The sequence below is a fragment of the Eptatretus burgeri genome, chromosome 6 (assembly GCF_056783735.1).
Source record: "Eptatretus burgeri isolate ZD-2024b chromosome 6, Ebu_testis_v1, whole genome shotgun sequence".
NCBI lineage: Eukaryota > Metazoa > Chordata > Myxini > Myxiniformes > Myxinidae > Eptatretus > Eptatretus burgeri.
The window spans coordinates 7,249,735-7,273,634 of NC_140966.1; the positions used below are offsets into that span (position 1 = coordinate 7,249,735).

At 44.5% G+C, this 23,900-nt stretch overlaps 2 protein-coding genes and 1 non-coding gene across 8 annotated transcripts in view; 2 read left to right on the forward strand and 1 right to left on the reverse strand.

Moving 5' to 3' along the window:
• LOC147024189 (uncharacterized) overlaps nucleotides 1-7,360 on the reverse strand; it is a 157,382-nt gene extending 150,022 nt beyond the window's left edge. The window contains exons 1-2 of one of the 3 annotated variants that reach the window (XM_085883862.1): nucleotides 7,140-7,352; nucleotides 6,688-6,834 (exon numbers count right to left, since the gene is read on the reverse strand). The gene's annotated coding sequence lies outside the window, so the exon portion shown is untranslated. Of the gene's footprint in view, nucleotides 1-6,687; nucleotides 6,886-7,139 lie in introns of those variants that run through there. The other 2 variants (XM_085883863.1, XM_085883864.1) reach the window with 2 other exon arrangements.
• The window catches only part of NUBP2 (NUBP iron-sulfur cluster assembly factor 2, cytosolic), a 38,787-nt gene continuing 22,179 nt past the window's right edge, over nucleotides 7,293-23,900 (forward strand). The window contains exons 1-6 of one of the 4 annotated variants that reach the window (XM_085883867.1): nucleotides 7,293-7,388; nucleotides 10,231-10,343; nucleotides 12,107-12,305; nucleotides 19,814-19,968; nucleotides 20,518-20,628; nucleotides 23,547-23,616. In XM_085883867.1, coding sequence (XP_085739993.1) covers nucleotides 12,152-12,305; nucleotides 19,814-19,968; nucleotides 20,518-20,628; nucleotides 23,547-23,616 — 490 coding nt within the window. In that variant the 5' untranslated portion in view covers nucleotides 7,293-7,388; nucleotides 10,231-10,343; nucleotides 12,107-12,151. Of the gene's footprint in view, nucleotides 7,389-7,964; nucleotides 8,116-10,229; nucleotides 10,344-12,106; nucleotides 12,306-19,813; nucleotides 19,969-20,517; nucleotides 20,629-23,546; nucleotides 23,617-23,900 lie in introns of those variants that run through there. The other 3 variants (XM_085883865.1, XM_085883866.1, XM_085883868.1) reach the window with 3 other exon arrangements.
• On the forward strand, nucleotides 7,343-7,416 carry TRNAN-GUU (transfer RNA asparagine (anticodon GUU)). Its single transcript has one exon. It is a non-coding gene; the product is annotated as a tRNA-Asn (tRNA).

Below are 23,900 nucleotides of genomic sequence, written 5' to 3' on the forward strand. Positions count from 1 at the left end.
TTATTAATAAATGATCTTTTATTCATGAAAATAAATAGCACAAAAACAATGCACAGACATGTTAATAAAGGGGACCGTTTGGACAAATTATAAAGTTGAAGACTCTCACACTATTTTCCACAATTACTCACTCCTAAGTTTGTGCATCGCTGATTTGCGTTAACGGGGATTTTCAAGAACGTAACCCCCCACCTACAAGAGGCAAGGCCCTCCTGTTTCCTCTTGAACACTTTGTGGGATATCATGTTCCGTGAACTCTCTAATTTGCTCTATTGGAGTTTAATTGAATCACAGCACCTAGACTCTGAAACTTTTAAATTGGAAAGCACCTAAACTCCACTATTTCTTTAACAACCAAAATTATTCCCACCTTCTTGTTTAGTCAGCCTGGGAAAGTTTTGGGACCAAGTCTTTCACAAACCAGCTGGCCTGGCCTGATGATGTGTGACTGACGGTGGAAGGAAGCCCATGCTTGACAGTTCAAAGGAAAGTGCACTCAGTACCTCTATGCCATCCTTTCGGACATTAATTAGAAAGATGTATACTAGACTAATAAGCCATTGGATATGTATTGTATTTTCAATGATCTATTGACACAGTCTATTTGTCGAGAGGGCACATAAACTACTCTTGTGAAAGATACTTTTTATCTTAGATCACAAGTATCGAGTTGAATCCAGTGAAACAATGTTGCATTTGTCAGTAGGGTAGTTAATAATCACATTTCGGAAGTTAAGCATTTGTTCAATTAACATTATAGATTGGTTAATGTTATACTGTTGCGAATCTGGAAGCCATGAGCACTCAACATACAGGTCCTATAGAACAGTTATATCGCTAAGTATGTGTTTTTTAGTTAGGGTCCCCATCCCTCGTTTAAGGGGCGAATAAATGTACATGCGCTGTGAGTTACTTTGATATTCAGGGTTTTCTTTTATTTTTACACCACCAACATCAACTACAACAACACGCCTTCACTTCGCTTATTCACACCGACGCCATGGCCTACGTGCGTGTCAGCACGTACGTGGACGGAGTTCACGAAGACCTGACGTCTCTCTCGCCCAATTCTGGGGGGGGGGCGTGGACGCGGTGGCCGTAACTCTGTCAAAGGGCACAGAGCGGGCTCCAAGAGAAGCGAGGCCTCTTCCGGGGGGGGCGGGGAGTCTAGACGCCCCGTCACGCCCCCCCCGGTCCAATCAACAGCCTTGGCGCCCGTTTTGGCCAATGACAGGGCGACGAGCGCATCCTGCGCGCCAAAACCAGCCAATGAAGGAAGACATAGACCACGACACCGAGGTTCGGCTGAGGGAGGGGCAAGGATAAAGGTCCGGCTCCGTTTTTCCGGAAAGAGAGAAACTTGTGATGCGAGTGGTGATCACGTTCGCCTGACATGAGTGGTGATCACGTTCGCCTGACACGAGTGGTGATCACGTTCGCCTGACACGAGTGGTGATCACGTTCGCCTGACACGAGTGGTGATCACGTTCGCCTGACACGAGTGGTGATCACGTTCGCCTGACACGAGTGGTGATCACGTTCGCCTGACACAAGTGGTGATCACGTTCGCCTGACACGAGTGGTGATCACGTTCGCCTGACACGAGTGGTGATCACGTTCGCCTGACACGAGTGGTGATCACGTTCGCCTGACCAAGAGTGGTTATCACGTTCGCCTGACCAAGAGTGGTTATCACGTTCGCCTGACCAAGAGTGGTTATCACGTTCGCCTGACCAAGAGTGGTTATCACGTTCGCCTGACCAAGAGTGGTTATCACGTTCGCATCACACGCGAACGGTCCCCGGTAGTGGTTCTTCTTTTGGAAAGCCAGTTTTTCGTCTTGCCAGACTTCGCCCTGCCGGCCTCCGTTCGCCGGGAGCCCGGTCGTGTGGACACCTGGGCTGCTGCAGGTCCGAGTCCCACCACCCCGCCAGCTCAACGTACCCACACGAGGCGGAGAGGTCCGAGTGCAGGCTCTGGTCTTCAGCTCGCCTTTCCTCTCTGAGCTGGAGGCCTCAATAAAGGTTGTGACCACCATTTCTTGTAGGTGTGTGTGTGTGTGTGTGTGTGTGTATTTGTGGGCCCGTCTGTAAGTAGGAATTGTTTAAGTGCTCTTTGCTGTACATACTTGCTTCTCTATTAGTCGTGATAACTTTGCTTCTTGCGTGCTCCCCCATTTCCCACATTATAAATAAATACATTTGTTAATGTATCAGTTCGTTGCTGTGTTTCTTCCATTGGCTTAGCATGGTGCGTGTTGGTGAATTACAAAGGCGGTTGCCGCTGTAAATGTACATTTGGACCGACGGAACTTCGGCAACCGTCTGCTCGGGTTACGCACGGGTCGGGCACGCTAACAGCTCGACTTGTACGAGGGCCGTCGAGGGTGTGAATACTCAGTAATCGCCATGTGGATCTACAGGTATTTTGAAGATTGGCAAATAACCCTGCACCACGTGGTGGAATTATTGACGATTTACAGTCCGATAAGGGACCCATACTTTCAGAGTTTTCTGAAAGGTACGATCTAGATTCCGGGTGTTCGGTAGAGTCGACCCTACCGCCCCATCTAGCGGTCGTGCTCACAACCGATGCCCGGTCCGCAACAATACCACCTGACAAAACAGCTCAATAGCAGCGTACTCACTTTTGGCATAATATTGAGGGTATAAAATCAGAGAATAAGTTGCTTTTCAGGGTCGTTTTGCCCATGTACCATTTGGTATCATTCACTGGTAGACACGTGATATCCTACGTGAGATCCTACGGATGCTTTTCAAGGAGATTACACAATTGTGTGCCAGTACCCTTGCTAAGGTGCTGCCTCTTGATTGTCCATGACTAGGAATTATGAAGAGGCAAATCACCGAGTGGGTCTGACAGGGTGGCCTAGAGGTACCCACACTCACCTCTAAGCTGTCTAGCTTGGGTTTGAATCTCGGCCGCGCTATAAACTCTCATACCAGTGTTTCACAGGTGGGGTGATTCATCAATGTGTGTGCCATCTCTAGAATGGATGTTAAACTGGGTGTCCCACTTGCTGGTATTTGTTAGTGGATGTTAAAGATCCCATGGTGTCCTTTGCGAAGAGTAGGTGAGCTATCGCCAGCAATATGAGAAAATTTCAAACTCCTATGTGAACTACTGCTAGGAGAGGGATGGCAAACCACCCAGCATGACCCCAGGCCGAGAAACGTCTTCGGCAGAACCAACGCTCTGTACTACAACAGTATGGTACATTGGATAGGGAAATCACTGAACACATTCCTCGACAAGGAAGCTGCAATTGCAGCATCTCAGCAAACATAATAATGTATATAACATGCAATCTCGTCAGTCCGATAGGATTGCGGGGAGAGAGTGAACTTAACTGTAAACTATCAAGCCTGGGTTTGATTCCTGACTCAAATATAAACTGATCTGTGGATGTGAATGGATACCACCTCTCCCCTCACCCCCTCACCACATCCATTGCAATCAACAGATTGTTCTCCTGTGTCACATACTGCAAGACTGCCCCTTACATCATATTGTCTACATTTTCATTTTTCTTACCCATCCACAGCAACTTACATTTCCTTATGTTAAACTGCAACTGCCAATCTTTTGGCCAATCTACAAAAGTATCTAGACTTTCCTGAATCTAATTGCTATCCTCTTTGCTATCTACCATACTTCTAGCTTTGCGTCACCTGGAAAATTAGTAAGCCGATTCTTAATCCCCATTATCATTGATGTAATTTTTTTTTTAAATAGAGGGGCACTCAGTAGAGCACATACATCCACCAGGCTGATTAGTTTACATTTTGTATCCCACTTATATGCCGGATCTAGATTCGGATCTTCACCAAATCTAACCATTTAGTTCTTGTCATATACCCAAGCTCGCCATCAAATTTCGTCTGAATCCGTCCAAAACGTTTTGGGATATCCTGTTCACAAACAAACAAACAAACAAATGAAAAATCACTTGTAGAGTGACACTTGGCAAAATGAAATGGCACTCGGTAGAGTCCAAACCTACGCCGGGTTGAACAGTTTACGTTTTGTATCCCACCGATACATCAGATCTGATTCCGGACCTGAACCAAAATCGAATCGGCTCGTTCTTGTCACCTAACCAACTCAACCACCGAGGTTTGTTATAACTCGTCCACAACTGTTTCGAGATATCATGTACACATAGTTTTTGGCCCCATGTTTCAATGGTGAAGAATGACTTTAAAATTCTCGAATCCGGATCCGGATTTGAATCTTCACCAAAATTGAATCGTTTCGTCCTTGTCACATTCCCAACCTGTCCACCAAGTTTCATCCAAATCCATCAACAGCTTTTTCAGATACTGTGCTATGTATCGTTTCTGGCCCGATCTCTCAATGGTGAAGAATCACTTGAACAATTCTCAGATCAGGATCCGGATTTGGATCTTCACCGAAGTTAAGCGTTGCCGTCCTTGGCCGGTCACCTTCATACACAAAGAAATTCAGAGCAATTGCTTGAAAACTGTGGCCAAAAATCATGTGACAAACAGAGGGGACCCGATTGACCGGCAGCCTCTCCAAACTTCCAAGCATCACCAAGGTAGTTTCCAATCCAGTATGATACTCAAATAGGGGAAAAATGCTTTCTCCACAAGTACCGCAAGCCCCACCTTAGCTTACAGCCTTCTATTATTGGTTCACATGCACCAGCTAGAGTGACCACTATATTCATTATGGCTGTGTGTCTCTCTGTGTGTCTGTGTGTCTATCTGTGTGTTGGGTAGTCGATCTTGTCGAAAAAAAAAAATTCTAAATTTTTTTTTTTTGAAATTTGTTTTACCCTTATTATCAGTATTTCCATCTATATGTTTGTCTATCTGTTGGGTAGTCGATAAAGTCGAAAAAAAAAATTTTTTTTTGATCTACCCTTATTATCACTTTTTCCGTCGATATGTTTGTCTGTATGTCTCTCTGTATGTCTGTATGTCTGTCTGTTCGGTCCAGTGCTCCGTTAATACAATGGCGATTTCGATGAAACTTGGTGGGTAGGTTCATACCATGACCTAGTTGTGTGCAAATGAGAACAGTTGCTATGGAGACCACCGTTGCCTAGCAACGGGACTTTGAAATTTTGGAAAAATTATTTAAAAAAATACTTTTTCGAAAATCAAAAATCGGGCCACGAGCGACTGTGGGCAGTACATTCAGCCATATTGTCAAAAATTTCCAGCCGAATCTTATGAAAACTGTCAGAGAAGATAGACTTTGAATGAACCCTGGTCGAAAACAATAAAAAAACGAAGTTCGTTATATCTCAGAGACTATGAGTCAGATATACATGAAACTGGTATGGTAGGTTCATGGTATGTCCGAGTTATGTGTGAGAAAGAACCGTTGCTACGGACCCCTCCGTTGCCTAGCAACGGCCGAAAAACCTCTAAATGTGGGGGTATTTTAACGAAAAAACAATCTGCAGCATTAACCCTTGAAGCTAGAATCATGAATTTTTTTTGTGCTTAATCCTCAGGTCATTCCCCATCAAACGGGCCCATCGCGTCAGGTTCTATTGGGTAGGCGACTACCCATGTCCGCCTACGGCTTGTCTGTCTGTCTGTCCAGAGCATAACTCCGTGGACTTTGATCCGATCTTGATGAAACTTGGTTATGTGTTCGATATCAATGTCTAGTTGTGTTTTCCTGGATGAGGGCGTGGCTAAGCCCATTACGGGCAGAGCCACGCCCAAAAAATAGCCATTTTTGGGGGGTAGTCGGATTAAAAATCTATCTTCTCCGAGAGAATTGACTGAATGGAATGGGTTCTTCGGTATTTGAATAGCAAAATGAATTATCTAAAACTTGTCGTTGTCCGATTTTTCACTTTCGTCCCAAGGTCAACGTCTCAAGGTCAAAAACTAAGAAAATTGCGAATTTTGACATAAAAATCATATGACCGCCCAAACTTTGAGAGCGAGGATGACAATATTTTTTCTGCATAATCTTGAGGCCATTCCCCACTGAAAGTCTTGAAACCATTTTGCTCTATCTCGAACACCTTGCCCGTGGCGCCCCCTTCAAGTTTGTTTTTACGCTGATTTCATCAAAGTATGGATAATCCGAGGAGTGCGAAATGCCATATAGCCTATATGACGTTATATTGTTCCTGGAATGTTAAAGAGTAAGTTTTGCACCAAAGGTCATAATCCTTGACCTTTGACCTTTAAAGTTCACAAAGGTCAAATTTTCAGTCTTGGGAATCGAACCGGGTTTTCGACCTTCTTCGACGAACTAACTCCAATAAGCTATAGCACGTATCCTGTTTCCTTATTTTAATGTCCACAACATTGTTTTGTGACCTTTAAAGATTATGCAAAGGTCAAATTTTGAAAGTTGTTGAACGAAACCGGGTTTTGGACATTTCGCAGCCGTTGATTGAAGGCCACGATAATTAATTATAACTTGGTCAAGAATTATCACATCGTCTCATCCTTGACTTCCGAAACAATCGACATCGTCAAATACCACTCGTGAACTAACGTCGTCTTCAGACTTGTTGTTGTTATTATTACTATTATTATTATTATTATTATTATTTATTTATTTATTTTTGTTTGTTTACAAAATCACAGCTGAGATATAATTCAACTTGACATGATAGGTATTCTCAAAAGCGGGTGATTGAAAGGCTCCACGGGATCTAAAACCTACCTGATTGAAGCATTGCACGATGTAGTGAGGACGGTTTCCACAGAGCAAGGAAAACTTGCGCAACACGTGGACAAAACCAACCGTGACCAGCGCGCGCACAATGAACTCTGGCACAGGAGGACGAGGAGGCCATTCGGCCCATCATGCCTGCGTTGCACCAACAGCAGCGTCCATCACCCGGGCAATCCAACACAAATAATTCATTTAAAATAACAACGAGGAAAATCGGCTTTAAAATAACGAAAAGTGAAAACGGAACAAACCGAAGTACGTTTCGAAAAAAAAAAAATAAATCGAAAACCCTTTTTAACTCAAAGTTAAACAAAGATTATTTTTTTTTAGAGACAATTAAGGCAACGTACGTCACCAACACGGGGTCGTTTAAACGTACTACTTGTACCCTGTGTGAATAATTTCCTTGTTTTGTTAAATTACATCGAAACGCTGCATACCTTGAGAGAGACGTTTCCATGGCAACCGCAGAAGCGGGGGCTTGCACGGAAAGGCCAGAGACCTCGAAAGTGTGAAAAAAAAAACATCGTGCGACGTGAAAGTTTCATGCACTGACACAAATAATTAAATAATTTATATGTACATATGGATACACTGACTATATGTCCATATAAGGGTGTAATGGAGGACTAGCGTCGAGCACGTCTCTGTGGCGCAATCGGTTAGCGCGTTCGGCTGTTAACCGAAAGGTTGGTGGTTCGAGCCCACCCAGGGACGGGTCCGCGGTTTAGTTATTTTATTTAGTTTAATCATTCCGAACGACCTTTGTTCATCTTCACTCTTCGTTTTGACTTGTTCACGTGAATTTATTTAATTCCTTTTTTTCCCGTTGAGACGTTTTCTCCATTACTTTCTCTGATAAATCAGTTGTTAATTCGGCGTTTTTTTGTTTGTTTTTTTTTCGCAAATCTCGGATCCAGTGACGAAGCTGAAGAGACCGCAAGGTGCGTTCAGTTACTAAACAGCTTGCCAGGCCAGCCGTTCCTTATGCACTACTTCAAACGGAGCGCTTGTTTGAATGCTTAAGCCGCTTGGCGAGCGCTTTATAAGAAACTTAATGACCGAACACACCCGTGGCTTTTCAGTGAGATTTGCGATTTTTGCACTTCTGTTTCCTGCAATAAAACCGAGAAATTTACATTTTTATGCCGTCTACGATCTACTGCAATCTATATGAAGACACTAAAAAAATTGTTTTGTTTTTTTTAAACTCACCTTGATGGGTTATTAAATCATCCTTACCTTTCTCATTTTTTGCAATGTAATAGCAATTTTGTGTTCATTTTATCATTCCGTATTGTATATTTCTTCGGGGTGGTTCAACTTGGTGGCCGTCTCCGGAGGGAGAAACGGATTGTAGTTCTTCGTTCTGGTACTGTACGACGAGCATGGCGTCCAATGATGATGATGATGATGGTGATTATCTGCTTGGTTTTATCCGGCGGTCCCTTTGTGCATGACTATGACATTTTGAGAATAACCTGCTGCACCACGTTGTTATCTTTCTCAGTGCTGTCCTCTTTTGTGTGTGAAGTTGCAACAACACTCGTGGCGGTCGGTGGTTCGAACTCGAACCCGACTGAGTCATACGATAAGAGTATAGACTTTAACTCGCCGGGAGGCGACGACGGTTCGCGGGCATTATTGAGGAAGCCCTACCGTAACAAGGACAAATGTGTCCAAGAGCCGCGTCCTGAAGGTTTTGTCTTCAGAAGAAGAAGAAGAAGAAGAAGAAGAAGAAGAGGAGAACAACTTCCGATATTTCGTCACGTGCCTTGATGGAGCCAATAGTGAGACCCGTCATGGAGGCTCCTCGTTCATGACGAAGAAATAGTGTATTTACGAAATTACAACACATTAAATGGAATAATTTTTAAATAGTAACGTGAACTTTTCGAAACTTTAAAGCAAATGTCCGAATATATTTAAAAGTTCATGATAGACGCTCTCAAAAGGAACCCTCAATGCTAGGATGTGTACGAGTGTTTAGTATTTAAGGAGATCCGGATCCTCTATATAAAAGAGCTGCGTCCTGAAGGTTTTGTAACAACAACAACAACAACAACAACAACAACAACAACAACAACAACAACAACAACAACAACAACAACAACGCGGAGCTCTCTGAGACGTGGCTAAAATTTGATCAAATCGGATTTTTTGGAGAAAATTTTTTTTTTTTAAAGTTCAAGGGGGGTGGGACGCCCCTCATACAAAAAAACACAATTAGACCATGATATCTAGCTCGTGTCCAAGTTTCATCAAGATTGCATCAAATGTCACGGAGCTATGCTCTGGAGAGAGTCACAAACAGACAGACACAACGAAAATAGTAGTTGCTGCTGGCGCCCGCGAACCAAAAAAGAGAGAAAAAGAGAGACTAGCTTGTGTCCAAGTTTCATCAAGATCGCATCAAACGTCACGGAGCTACGCTCTGGAGAGAGTCGCAAACAGACACAGACACAACGAAAATAGTGGTCACTGCTGGTGCCCACAAACCAAAAGTGGAATGAGCTGCTTCTTCACTTGACGCTCGGCATTTGAAAATTTGAAAGGAGAAAGCACGGATAAACAAGCAGAGGATGGTGACCACCATGCAGCAGGCCTCATGGGCCTATTGGTGTCTAGAATTGAAATTCCTGGTTGTGATGAGGGAACTCGTGTTTTAGAAAGACGACGACGGCCACAAGAACATATCAGAAGGGTCGTCGGCAGAGAGCAGACCTCCGCCAGGTTGAACGGTTTACGTTTTGCATCCCACAGATAGACCGGATCTGGATCCAGATCTGAACCAATGTCGAATCGCCTTGTTCTCGTCACCTCACCAACTCGTCCACCGAGCCTTGTCATCACTCTTCCACAACCTTTTTTTTTTTAAATATCATGCTGTATATCTAGTTTTTGGCCCATCTCTGAATGGTGAAGAATCACAGAATTAAAAAAAAAAAAATCCATAATCCGGATCAGGATCTTCACCAAAATCGAATCGATTGCACCTTGTCTCTCTCTCTCTCACACACACACACACACACACACACACACACACACACACACACACACACACACACACACACACACACACACACACACACACACACACACACACACACACACACACACACACACACCCAACCTGTCCACCAAGTTTTGTCTGAAACCGTCCACAACTTTTTGAGATGGTGTATAATTCCACAACAATCTGTCCACAAATCCCAGACAAAGCAACACAAAGAGGGAAGGGGGTGAAAACATAACCTGCATCCACCTTCGCTGGTAGAGGATCAACAGGTAAGTTAAACGCACGAGGAGGCCTCCAAGTCCCTTTATGCCTGCACATTTCTGCCAAAATGTATGTTCCCCTCTATCCCCAGTGCTTCTAGGTACCTATCTGATTCCAGTTAGGTACTTGGAGAACCTTTTTACAAGTTACGGAAGGTCGTTGTGGAAATTGCTGTGTTGTCATGTGGAAGGAGGCGTCGCCTGTTATGTGGCCCGGACATATTCAGAGGAATGGACCATCTTGTGTTTCAGGTTTACAAAAGAGAGTGCGGTGTGTCCTCCTCGTGCTGTCGGGAAAGGGAGGCGTTGGCAAGAGTTCAGTGAGCGCTCAGCTCGCACTCTCTTTTCTTTCTCTTGGGAAAAAGGTGACCACTACTCCTGTTATTACTTCTACTGCTACCACTAATACTGCTCTTACTTCTCATACCACCACATTATTTCCATCATGCTCCCAATCTTTCCCACTCGGTGGGTTCGGTTTTTACTCCAAGTGTTTCGCAAACTGGCTGGCTAGGCCTGATGTTCAACCGGGGGGGGGGGGGGGGGTGGCAGGAATTTGTACTTTGTTCAGGGTGGCGGCGCTAACTCACTTACCCTTATGAAGAGACACCGTCGGATCTTTGACTTCCACCAACTCATGCTAGTCGACAACACACCCAGTTTCACATCCATCCTATGGATGGCACACTTGTGATGCAACGCCAATCTGGCAAGTTGTAGTCTGGTCACGAATCAAACCCAAACTAGCCGGCTCAAAGGTAAGCAAGCTGCCTCTGCACCATCCTGCCAGAGAATCACGTTCTTCAGTATCCATACAAAACTGCACCATTTAGGCAAGAGAGAGATTTATTGCTCTGATGAAGGGCTAATGCTAGAAACATCAACTTCACGATGCTCCCTCCGCAGTTGAAATACCCTGAATTAACGTTTGGTTGATGAAGCATATATCATTCAAACTGTCTGCCGCCATAGACCGACGATCGCCTCACATAGTCTTGTGTTCCTCTCTCCAATGTGATTTTAACGAAATGAAAATATCATACGTTAAAGGTAAATGATCACAAACAGATCCCAACTCTTGTGTACATAACAAGAAGCTTGCTTGTTCATTTGGTGACCTTGGCATGCAGGTCATGTCGTGAGGGTTCATTTTCAAGGGAATGAAAATGAGGGAACATTAACCATCAGAGCGACCAGACCAATAGTAGGTGGAACCATCCGCCATGATCTCGCCACGATCCCTATCCGGTCTCCGAACCTCGGAGAGTGCTGCAATACCGATGTTCAAACGCTTCAGCTCAGATGATAACAGAGACAGGTGATCATCCTCTCTTAGGGAGAGGACATTCCAGGCACCCACCCGAAGGGACCGCCTCAGGTTAACCCATTGAGACCGCCGTCTGGTGGGCAACGCCTCAGCACCACCCCGACACACTCTCCCGCAATCTGACCCGGGAAGGCTACCCCGTGGTTTTCCTCCCGTCATCAAATAGTGGGGGTCCCGGAGGCTTTGCCCCAATCCCGTCATCCGGTGAGCTGCCCTGCGGAGGGAAGCTGCACAGGAGGTACTGCCACGGAGTGGGTTTTCAATTTTTCCTCGCGTTTTTGTGTTTTGCGGAGTGAAGGGTTTAACGGTGGCCGGAGTGCAAATCTTGTCACCATCCTCTTAAATATAAACTTACCCAACTGCAGGAGGACGTCTGCAGACACAGTTGGGCACTAGATATGGATGGCCATCAGCTCACATTTAGCTCCTCCATCCTTTGACAGGTTTTGGTTTTAATCGTGCCGGGTGTCCAGATCATACACCCTCCTCATCAGAAAACCTGGTGGGAGAGACGGTTTAGTCGCCGACAACCCGACCATGAAACGGGTTAGTACAGTTTTACATGGTACCTGCAGCAAGTCACAAATCTAATCTGGCCTGACTTGACAATATGACATCATGCAGTTATCAATAAAATACTTTCCATGCGGAGTCCCTCGTATGTTTAAAGTTTTGCATTGATTGGACAAGCAGTACACACACGCACATGCACACCATTGCAATAGTTTCGCATCCCATTTTGGGGGCGGGCTACGTGAGAAGGGGAGTCTGGAGTAGTTTGTTTGTTTTTTCTTCTCGTAGGTGGGTCTACTTGATGCAGACTTGTGTGGGCCAAGTGTTCCGCTGATGATTGGTGCACATGGGAAAAATGTTCAACGTGGGCCCAATGGCTGGCTCCCTGTGCGAGCCGGCCCCTCTTCCTCCTTGTCCCTCATGTCGGTGGCTTTTCTGCTCAGCAACAAAGATGATGCCATTGTGTGGAGAGGCCCAAAGAAAACTGGTGACTGCTTTAAACACTGCTGACGGTGTTCTCAAATTTTACAATTTCTTCCTATCTGACATGTAGTTAGTTATTACTGCTGTTGGTTTTTCATTTATTTTTTATTTTTTTCCTTTCTTCCTGATATTTATTTTCAAAAACAGAGCTTATAATAAAGCAATTCATTTGGGATAAAAATATGATCAAGCACACAAAGACAATATAAATGTTACGAAAATGACTTGGCGGTTAATGATGACTTAATTCTTAATTAGTTATCTCGTAATGAATGTGAGCATAAGTGTTTTGTAACCCCAGTTAGCAACGACAAGGATCAGGTGTTTAGAAAGATTAATTGTTGCCCTTCGCCCCTTTGTCTGTATCTTTTCCCTTTGTAATTAACACTCTTAATTGTTTCCCAGTGTCATTTCTGTCCTCGCGTGAATGCGTCAAAATAGCAGTACCATGGGTGCGAGCCCCAGAAGTTCCATCAACGTAACATGTCAGCGTGAGCGACTTGGTCCCCGCGGGAGGGTGTGCATTACCCCCATTAGGTGGGAGCTAAATTGCAGCAGGGTGGAGTAGTATGCGGTGGTGACTATACAAGCAAACTGAGAGTCTGCATCTCCCTCTCCCACTTCTGAACATACAAACTTTAAACATACAAAGTTCATAAAACACCTTACCCCATGCAGTCTTGTGAAAACGTACAATGGGAAGGGTTTGGTTTTTTTTTTTTTTGTAACTTTCCTTGTGTTTCCGAGCAAAGTATATATTTCCGACAAGCTACCATTTTGTCTGAATCTCAATATTTTCCAATGCTGAGAGCATGAGCGGCAAATTTGATCGGTCGAGATGGTGTAATATTTTGCCCAAGTACTGCCAAATTGGAGGTTTTGGAAATGCTAAAAAGGTGATTTGTGTTCTCCAGCGTTGAAGTTTATAATCCAGTTGAAATAGAATAAAAGTTTTAAAGGTTGTAGAAAGAAAGAAATAGGCGCGTCCTGAAGCTCACCTGGATCAGGAGCAGCAGTCATTCAAACCGCCCGCAGACTCCCTTGGACCCTGATTAATTTTTTTTGTAATTCCGTGAACAAACTTTGGTACATTATGGGTGATGAAGGTTGTGGTCAAGTTTCATCAAAATCGTGTGTGTAGTTTAGGAGAAGATTGCAAATACTTATTTTGAGGGGCTCAAACCCCCACAGACACCCCTAGACGCTGATTTTAATTTTTTTTTTTTGTGCCATTAACAAACGTTCCATTATGGGTGATGTAGGCTGCGGTCAAGTTTCTTCAAAATCGTGTGTGTAGTTTCAGAGAAGAGAGGAAATACTTATTTTGGGGAGCTCAACCCCCCACAGACACCCCTTGACCCTGATTATTTTTTTTATGTCGTGAAAAACTTTGGTACATTACGGGTGATGAAGGTTGTGGTCAAGTTTCATCAAAATCGTGTGTGTAGTTTCGGTGAAGAGAGCAAATACCTTTTTTGGTTGGGGGTCAACCCATCACCCAACCCCGTAGACCCCTTATTGAGGGCAGATTTTGATGCGGTCGATACACTTTGGTACATTATGGGTGATGAAGATTGTGGTCAACTTTCATCAAAATCGTGTTTGTAATTTTGGAGAAGAGAGCAAAGATCTATTTTTGGGAAATACCTATTTTTTCTGGGGGGGGGGGGGGTCAAAAAATCCCCCGTAGACACCTTAACGAGCACAGATTTTGATGCGGTCAATACACCTTCGTTAGGCATCAGATATGATGCTTGTGGCCAAGTTTCATCGAAATCGTGTTCTTAGTTCAAGCGAAGATGACTGAAGTGTTTATGGACTCATTGACTTACTCACCTGCAGACACTGCTTGATCGCGTAAGCTCACCTGACTGTAGTCCAGGTGAGCTAAAAACCTTTTCTCAGAAGTTTACTGCCGTTGATTCACTGCCTTTTACACCACCTTGTTTAACACGTCACATTAGTTATTCCTGCCTGTTGTTTGTGTCCTTTATGACATTCCTAAAAACAGGAAGTTTCCTGTTTGGAATGATTTTCAATTTTGTTTGATGACCAGACAGGCAGACAGAGTAAAACAATGACCATTACTCGTCTGTGTGCATGTGAACTCGGGACAAGATTCCGTACAACTTGCCGAATTCAGAGCCAAAGTACAGTGCTGCTAAACTAAAAGGTTCATGTTCTGATTCGTACCTACAGTGTTCAAAATGTAAAATTAGATTGAAATTAGGTAGTTCCTTGATCCACAGGCACAGACAGACAGACAGACAGACAGACAAAAGCAATTGCTTAACCGCACTTTGCGCTTTGTAATGACGTCATAAGTATATTGTGTGGAGGTGCTAAGCATGTGCAAGGGGGATTAGCTTGTGGTAGAATGCTTGCTTCACATGTGAGCAGTAGTGTGTTTGATTCCCACACCCTCCACATCATTTTACCACCAGAAGGAGATCGATAGCAGTAAAATTGATTATCTCTGTGAGCGAGTTCAACCCCCAATTTGCAGGTGATCTCACACCTCAACTCATTTTTTTTTCTTCTTTTATTCCTTTCTGTGGTGACATACCCCTAATCTTTTCTCTGTCGTTTAAATCAGGTGTCACATCATCTGCAAACATCGTCCGCCATCCTGACCCACAGTATTTTCTACCCCCATGAACCCTTCATGACCCAACCCACTTACGCAGTTTCCGCAGTACTTCCTCCCTTCCTGACTTTCCTATCTTCTCGTCTTTCATTCCTTTGCTTGTTTTGCCCCATTCTGAGTATTGTTGCGGTTCTAGGAACCAGTCCCGAAGGCAATTGCACACAACATACAGGTCCCTCAGTTTAGTTATTTCCATAGTACAAGTTCTGAGTATTCCCTTCTCCTTGTGTAGGAGTTGAATGTGATTGAAAGCTTTGTTAAAGGGTTAGATAGGTTTTTTTCCCCTTTTCTCCCCATTTCTTATGGGGTAATTGTAAATCGCCGACGAGCTTTGTGGCACACGCTGTGCAACACGGACACTGGCTAATTTGCATATTGTTTGAATCGTGCGCCAAGACCAATCTGCCCTCTTACTCAACCTCCCCCTAACCTTCCTTCAGACGGCACAACAGGTACACTTATCTTTAATTGGTACACATTTTTATTGACACTTGGTTATCATTTCACACATTAATTTACATTGCATTAAGACGTTATACACACCATTCATCACCCCCAAGACCCGAAAACCTCACATCCTGCAAACCACGACATCACCTCCACCACACACGACTCCTCACACATGCTACCGCAGCTTGGAGGAATTCTCCCAGCTGACTTCTCCTGACTTTATCCAAACTTCAGGCCAACAGGTGCGAATTGGCCATGAGCTTCCTGTTGCTAAATAAATAATCACTCCGTTCACTCGAACAAGCAATTATGAGCTCCCAGCGTTCACCTCCGCACCTGTAACACGTACCGAGCCCCCACCCATGTTAATCATGGAGGGTCCATCGCATGTCGTGGTTGAGTGACAAACCGGACAGGAATCGTTATGGAGGTCTGGTGTGGGCAGCTAAAGTGGTGATGCATCAATTGGCGGCCGAGATTACCTCAAGAGGCCGTTTTGATCCACTTCTTGGCCCCGCACTCGCTGAACAATTATACAAGTGGCAGAATGGCCACTGCTTGGCGCATTGGTTCTGCGCTTTGGTCCTGCGTTGGTGTAGGCGCCGGTGTTTGTCCTATCCTATGCTTGCTTTGTGGTGCTTCGCAAGAGAATGATCAGGGCTCAAACGGTGGTGCTCACGTTGGTGAGTCGGAGCTGGGAAGCCAGAGCGTTGGGCTGACGGAGCGAGCACAGTAATTATGGCTGAAGCTAAGCCACGCATATACACACTCTTTAGATCCTCACACGGAAGGTTATTTATCTCACCGCATTTTTCTTTGCTTTCATGATATATCGTTCTACTTGAACGCAGGAGCTCGATGGGGCCTTAGCTGCCACCAACTGTCCTTTTAAGGGCACTACCACTGATATGCACTTTCACAGTTTCCTCTTGCACCACGTGCACCACACGCACTGCGAGCACCCACCGCACCTCTCCAATCAAGCACCTTTGGACACCATCAGTATCTCTCCTTTTGACCCTCCCCTTTAGCCTTTGGGTCGCAGAGGCACAATGGCCCCACTCGGCGAGGAAAGAGGTCAATAAACATCATCTTTTCTCTCCTCTTTTGATTCTTATCTTCTCCTTCCACGGTTGGTCTGGTTGGGTACCCATGTCTTATGTATGGCCAACTGGTAAGGCATGGAGTTAATATCTGCTTCTTGTCCATTTTCTTTCCTCGACTGGCTTGCACTCTTCATTGCTTGTGACCATTATCCTTGTGTACATGTGTTATTTTGGGGTTTTTTTAACTGCATTTCCCCTTTTTTATTGCTTGCTTGTGCATTGAAATGCTGCATAGCACCGTACCTTCACATTTTACATTGTCCTGTAAATAATTAATCCCCTTTTGTTGAACTTAATTTCCAATCTGACTGTGTTCGTCTCTTTCCCATTGGTCCAGCGCTGTGCACAACTAGGTTAGTCTGGGAGGTTATAATTCCACAATTAATTGGCTTTCATCCAAGTCCGGTCTGCACTGGCGGTTACTCGGCCAACCCCAGTCAAGATCCAATTAAGATGAGTTTAATGCATAGCTGAGGGCACGTCCCCCAATCAGGAGACCGCGTGACCTCCACTCAAACGGCAGTTAGACGGACGACACTGGACTACGTGGTTGAATAATTGGCGTTCGCGGTTGCCTGGCAACTCACCACGACATTAAGTTATTCGTGTTCAGCGGCCTCAGGCATGGTAAGTCCGAGGGGAACCGAAGATACCCCTCATAGTAGATCCGAAATCCGTGGCCGTAACAGTATGTGGCGTATTATCCTCCACATTACCTAAAATGGGGGACTGAACATAAGTGCTGTTGCTCTACAATAGCAAAACATGTGCATAGAAATACCAAGAAATAAAGGCGGACCCTCTGTACTTTTGCTTCATGTTCATCTTTTGATGTCAAATCCAAATTTCTTGAGTATAGTATACAGTATAGCAATAATAACAAATTTCACTTTGCTGTTCCAACACTTATGGAGGGCATTGTATATCCGATTGCCTCCAAAGCCAGACAGAGTAGCGATCCTCTGTCATGGCAAATCCTTCCTTGATAAACCAGAATTTCTTACAGCCTCCACTACTTTATTCCTCTCTTCTCCCATTTGTGGAACCTCCTTCCCCAGTCTGTTCAATCCCATCCTTGACTCCAGGGCTTCAAGTTTCCAGTAAACACTAATCTCATGTCATCTTCCCTCTCTGCTTTTGTGAAACTTTCTATCTTTTCTACCCTCATTACCATCCATCCATCCATTGGGACCATACTCTGTGCAGAGCGTTGGTGCTGCCTAAGCAGTCTCCATGGCTTGTAGGTACAATCCTGGACGGGTCGCCACTCCGACACAGGATACCAGCAAGCTGGCACTCATTTTGCCGACCTCGGAAGGATGGCAGGCAGAGTCAACCACACCTGATATTGATTAAACAACTGAGGGGGATTTGAACTCAGGATCCTAAGCCCACCATCCTAACCATTAAGCCAACACCAGGTACAGACTTGTACCAAGTTTTCATTTAAATCCCTTCAGCTGTTCTCAAATATCTCATTTTTACCTGACATGACCTTTGACCTTTGAGCTCTGAACCACATAATCGAATCAATTTATATATGTGTCATGATACATACTTGTACCAAGTTTGACGAGGCACCCTTCAGACATTCTCAAGTTATCCCGGGAAAGAAAACCTATCACGGACTCTGACCTTTGACGATGCCTAATCAGTTCATGTTTGCATCATACTGTATACTTTTGCGAAATTGGACAAAATCCCATTATTGTTTCACAAGTTAGCATGGTGACATAAAATTTTACCTAACATGACCTCTGACCCTGGACTTTTGTCCCTCATTACACCCTTCCAGAGCTCACTTCTGTCATTGAAGCCGAGCAAATACCACCTGGCGCTTCGCTGACGGGAATACTAAAGGGGGGACGGAGAAAAAGAGGGGGGAAGAGGGAGGTGGGGAGAGAGCGGGGAGAGTGAAGAGGTGGAGGAGAAATGAGAGAGGAGGGGGGGGGGTAAGGGAAGACAGTGTGAGGTGAGAGGAAGGGAAGGCAGATGTGCGGTGGAGCGTTAATTAACATTCATACCGTCTCATCAAAATGATTCTGCATAAAATAACAGTGAAGAGGGAAACAAAATAATGCCTGAAATCCATTTTCTACCGGTCATACTATAAACACGGCCTGGAGACAAACTCCTGTCCAGAGACAAACTCCTGTCCAGAGACAAACTCCTGTCCGGACAAGTCCGGAGACAAACACCGTCCTGACATAAATACTGCCCAGACGCGTCCGAAGCCAAGCTAGCCAGAGACAAACCCTGCCTGGACACGTCCGGAGACAAACACCGTCCTGACATAAATACTGCCCAGACGCGTCTGAAGCCAAGCTAGCCAGAGACAAACCCTGCCTGGACACGTCCGGAGACAAACACCGTCGAGAGAAAGAGAGAGAAAGAGGTGGGAGTAGGGTACTGCACTATTGGGAGGGGGTAGAGCAAGGATGGGACAAAGAGAGAGGGGTGTGGGAAGGGGTAGGCGAGTTGGTAGAAGGAATATGTTATGCTTTATGAACAACACACACACACACACACACACACACACACACACACACACACACACACACACACACACACACACACACACACACACACACACACACACACACACACACCCTTTTATTAATGTAGATAATTGTTTTTCTTTACCTCTATTGCCTTCTCTTTTCCTGTTTGTGTTGTTTTTTCATTCCCTTGTTATATTCTATCCAACTGTTACCCACTGTTCATTTTGTTGCCCTTCTAACCCTCCATTATCTCGCTCTCTTCCACAAGCCTCGATTTTTATTTCTAAAAAAGCTGCATTGAGTGGAATGAAAAGTTGGAAGAGGATTTCTTTTTTTTCAGTTCCAGTACACAACATAAAATGAAACACAGCAAGCACATGACCAGAACTCCAGTATATGCATTGGGTACACTGTGCGAAACTGGAGCGTGGCACAGCAATGGAGCTCACACAGCACAGAACTGAAGCGTACACTGTGTATATAGCACAACTGAAACGCAGTTTGGATGGAAGGCTGGAATAAATATGTGCTTGGCCTGTACCAAACACACATCTCAATGCTTGCTTATTTCCTAACGAAGGTGGTCATCCTTTAACAGAATTATCCTAAATGGTTTGCAATCCACCTGGGGGATGGTGCACTTTGCCCTGTCTGTGAAGCACCATTCCGACAGTTTGTATTCAGGTCAGGAATCGAACCCAGGCTAGAAAGCTCAAAGTTAAGTGCACATGTTACTTCTGTACCATCCTGTCATACAAGTCTTGTCTTGGGTGCAAAACTAATTAGTTTTCTTTCTTCTGACCCTCAGCTTTGATCAAGCAGTTCTTGTCTGATGTGCAGTGGGGAGACCTTGACATCCTCATTGTGGACACACCACCTGGCACATCAGATGAACACCTGGCTGTGCTGGAAGGTCTCCGTGGGCATCCTGTGTGCAGTGCACTTCTAGTTACCACGCCACAGGTGGGGCCATGCTTGATATCCGTGATCCTCTTCCTCTCATTGGATTACTTTTGGACACATCTAAAGTTGTGGACCCATTGTTCAGAGAGGTTCTTGGATTTAAGAGTCAAAACCTTTATGGTGGACAATTTACAGTTGATAATATGGATGACTGTGGAATTAGACAGTCACTAAACTGAAACAATTGTTCAGTCTCTGTCTGTCTGTCTCTGTCTCTCTCACATACTTAAGGTTTTGCTTTGTTTTGTTAATTTACAATTGTAATCTGCATATTATACCTGGAGAAGTGGTATAATTTAGACTCTCTCCATATGTCAGCCTACGTTGTACAAAATATGTACTTTATTCCAGCGTGATTTATTTTTTCACGTTATGAAATTGGCTGCGTTTAAATTATTCGTAGAAGTTGTTATTCCTGTATTTATAAAGAATATAGTTTGTGGTTTTGATAATGAAGAAGGTTTATAAAACTCAATGGGCATTATAAATTCCTTGCTGGATATACTGTGAGTCATGGATAGAAGATGGCCTTCTCTTTGCTGATGACAGGCCGTGTCTGTGGGCGATGTACGAAGAGAGCTGACCTTCTGCCGTAAGACTGGCACCAAGGTGTTAGGAATCGTGGAGAACATGAGTGGCTTTGTATGCCCACACTGTGCGGTGAGGAGGTTATTGCCAACTTTTTGGCTGTTATTTAATCATCATTTTCTATTTGACTCTGTCTGATTGTGAAATGCACTTTTTTGATGCCAGTGCTACGTCATTTGTCCGCTTTGGCTTCTCTTCTCCATTCTTGCCTCTACTAATGGTTTTGCTCTTTTTTTATCAGGGCAATATGATGGAATTTGGCCAGGGTACTGTCACATAATAGCCCCTTCTACTTTTCAAACAGTGCCATGGGATTTTTAATGACCATAAGCGAATACTAGTAGATGGGACAACCAACTTAACGTTCCCTCTGAATGATGGCCTACTCATTGAAGTGACACCCTACCTGTCAAGCAACAAGATGGCAATAAAATGTATGCACATTAAGGCCTAAGTCACATTTGCTCTACAGCGAGGATACGGCGGCCGTACGCCCTCTGAATTGACAGAAACGTGCGGTGGCCTCATGGTGGCCCTACGCCGTTTGGCTATAATTTACAGGTCGTAAGGTCGCCGTGGAATTATAAGTGGAGTTATAACTTTTTTCATTTCTACGTTCGCCGTAGCAATTCGACAAGCCGAAACAAAAGAAATTGTAAAAAAAAAAAAAAATTAACCCATTCGTTACCATCCGTCTGGCCGCACGTTCGCATTAGGGCCCCCTGCGGTCGCCTTGCAGGCACCTTGAGGCTACCTTGCGTCTGACTTGAAAATTCTATGGCCGACTCAGGGCCACCTTAAGGTCACCGTGCGACATCAAATCAAGACCGTACGGCAACCCCACGTTTTCGGTCTCCACAATTTCTAAGACCTAGGCCTAAGTCACATTTGCTCTACGGCGAGGATACGGCGGCCGTACGCCCTCTGAATTGACAGAAACGTGCGGCGGCCGCAGAGTTTCTGAGGTGGCCTCAGGGTGGCCCTACGCCTTATGGCTATATTTTACAGGCCGTAAGGTCGCCGTGGAATTATAACACGGAGTTATAACTTTTTTCATTTCTACATTCGCCGTAGCAATTCGACAAGCCGAAAAAAAAAAAAAACTGGTTATAAAAAAAATTAACCCACTCGTTACCGTCCGTCTGGCCGCACATTCGCCTTAGGGCCCCCCTGCGGTCGCCTTGCGGGCACCTTGCGTCTGCCTTGAAAATGCTTTGGCCGCCGCAGGAATGCCCTAAGGTCACCGTGCGACATCAAATCAAAGACCGTACGTCACCCCCACGTTTTCGGTCTCCACAATTTATTAATACGCCGTGCAGCTCCCCGAAAAATAAAAACATATGTGACTCCTACATTGTGTGACCGTGGAAATACTGCGGCCGCCGTATAATTGCTAGTGGCCGTAGATTTTGGAGACCCCGCGGCCACCGTGGCAAATGTGAGTTAGGCCTAAATGCGCCGTGCGGCTCCCCGAAAAATAAAAACCGATGTGACTCCTACATTGTGTGACCGTGGAAATCCTGCGGCCGCCGTATAATTGCTAGTGGCCGTAGATTTTGGACACCCCACGGCCGCCGTGGCAAATGTGACCTAGGCCTAAGCAGGGGTTTGCTTACAAAGTACTTTTGAATGACGTATTTTTCCATGTGCAAGTCAATACCCCCCGGAAGTCCAGGCCTCGACTTGTACTCAGAATCGACTCGACTTATCCATGCTTTAAGACATTGAATTGCACATAAATGAAAACAAAATGCACAGAGTGATATTTTTCTGAAAAAAGTTGAATAATTATTAATTTAGAATGCACGACAGCAATCATAACCTGGAACTTTTACCGATCGTGTGAGCAATTGAATATTAATCCACTCATTGACACGTGCGATATTATAAATTCAATAGCGAGCACACACTCACCAATTATCTTTACTACATAATGTTTCCCGTGAAGTCGTGCAAGTCGAACATGGCAGCTTTTAAGTTGGAAGTTAATTTTTGCTCAGGAAAAGGGCAGAATATGGCCGTGCACAGGAAATACGGAGTCAGTGAAAAATGTGTTTAGGACTGGCGTAAAGGAAAGGACACACTGTGGACGACCAAGAAAAACAAGAAGGATAATCACAGCTGCAAAGTTGGATGGACAAACATTGAGGATAAGTCGGAAGAATATGTGCTAACTCAACGTGTGCTGCTTGTCGAGGACTTAACGCTGTGCAGCTGAGACTACGGGTCAAACAAAATACTGCACCTCTATATGATAACAAACATGTTGGAAAAACTATTTACATTCCTAATTTATCTGAAAGTAGTTCAAATAATATGCCCCAAATTATCCATTAATATTCATGACCCTAGAAGCACCATAGGCAGTGGATGAATTGTGACAGTATCAGGGAGGAATTAACACCTCCATTGCTCTGACTGACTGACAGTTTTGCTAACTACCATAGTTGATCTCGCTTCGTCTTACACTCCAAATCGACTCGTCTATGAATGGAGGAAAGAAAAATGGAACAATTGGTCAATTCAACTTGCACTTAACATCGACTTGTACGTCGAAAAATAAAAATACGGTACTTTAGTCCATTGCTTAATTGATATTGAATTGATGCTTGAATGTTCTCTGATCTTGGATGATTTTGCCAGTCGCAAAGATCAGCTCCACAACAGCAGAATTTTCCCTGGTAGTCCAATGATCCGTATTTTCACAATCGTTAAACTCCAACCTGAAAACAAATAAATGACCAACAATCTATGCACAGCATCATCACAGCATGAAAACAATTACATTGCTTTGATGTGTGTGTGTGTGTGTGTGTGTGTGTGTGTGTGTGTGTGTGTGTGTGTGTGTGTGTGTGTGTGTGTGTGTGTGTGTGTGTGTGTGTGTGTGTGTGTGTGTGTGTGTCATCCTGTGTAAATTGCCCTCAGACTGCTTTTTGCCATGTGGTTAATCATGCGAGCATCAAATGATTGTTTTTTTTATTCGTGTGCAGGAATGTACAAACATTTTCTCCCAAGGAGGTGGCGAGAGTTTAGCCAAAGAATGTGACATTCGATTTCTTGGTACGTTCATGCCCCAAACTTTCATGTTAAAAGTGTATGCAGTACCTCGTTATCACTGCGGAGATTGTCACTGCCATAATATGATCGATTATAACAACGAATTTCGACTGCAATCTTTTTGATTTATATGAAAGCACGCAGGGCTGGGGTGATACCGGGGAGATGCATTGCAGAGTGATCTATGCCGGAGCATGGTGGCAGCACCCAAATAAAATGTGGCAGAGAAGAGGAAGAGCTACTCTTTTCGCATCTCAGATGCATTTGGCTACCAAGGCAGTTTTCCA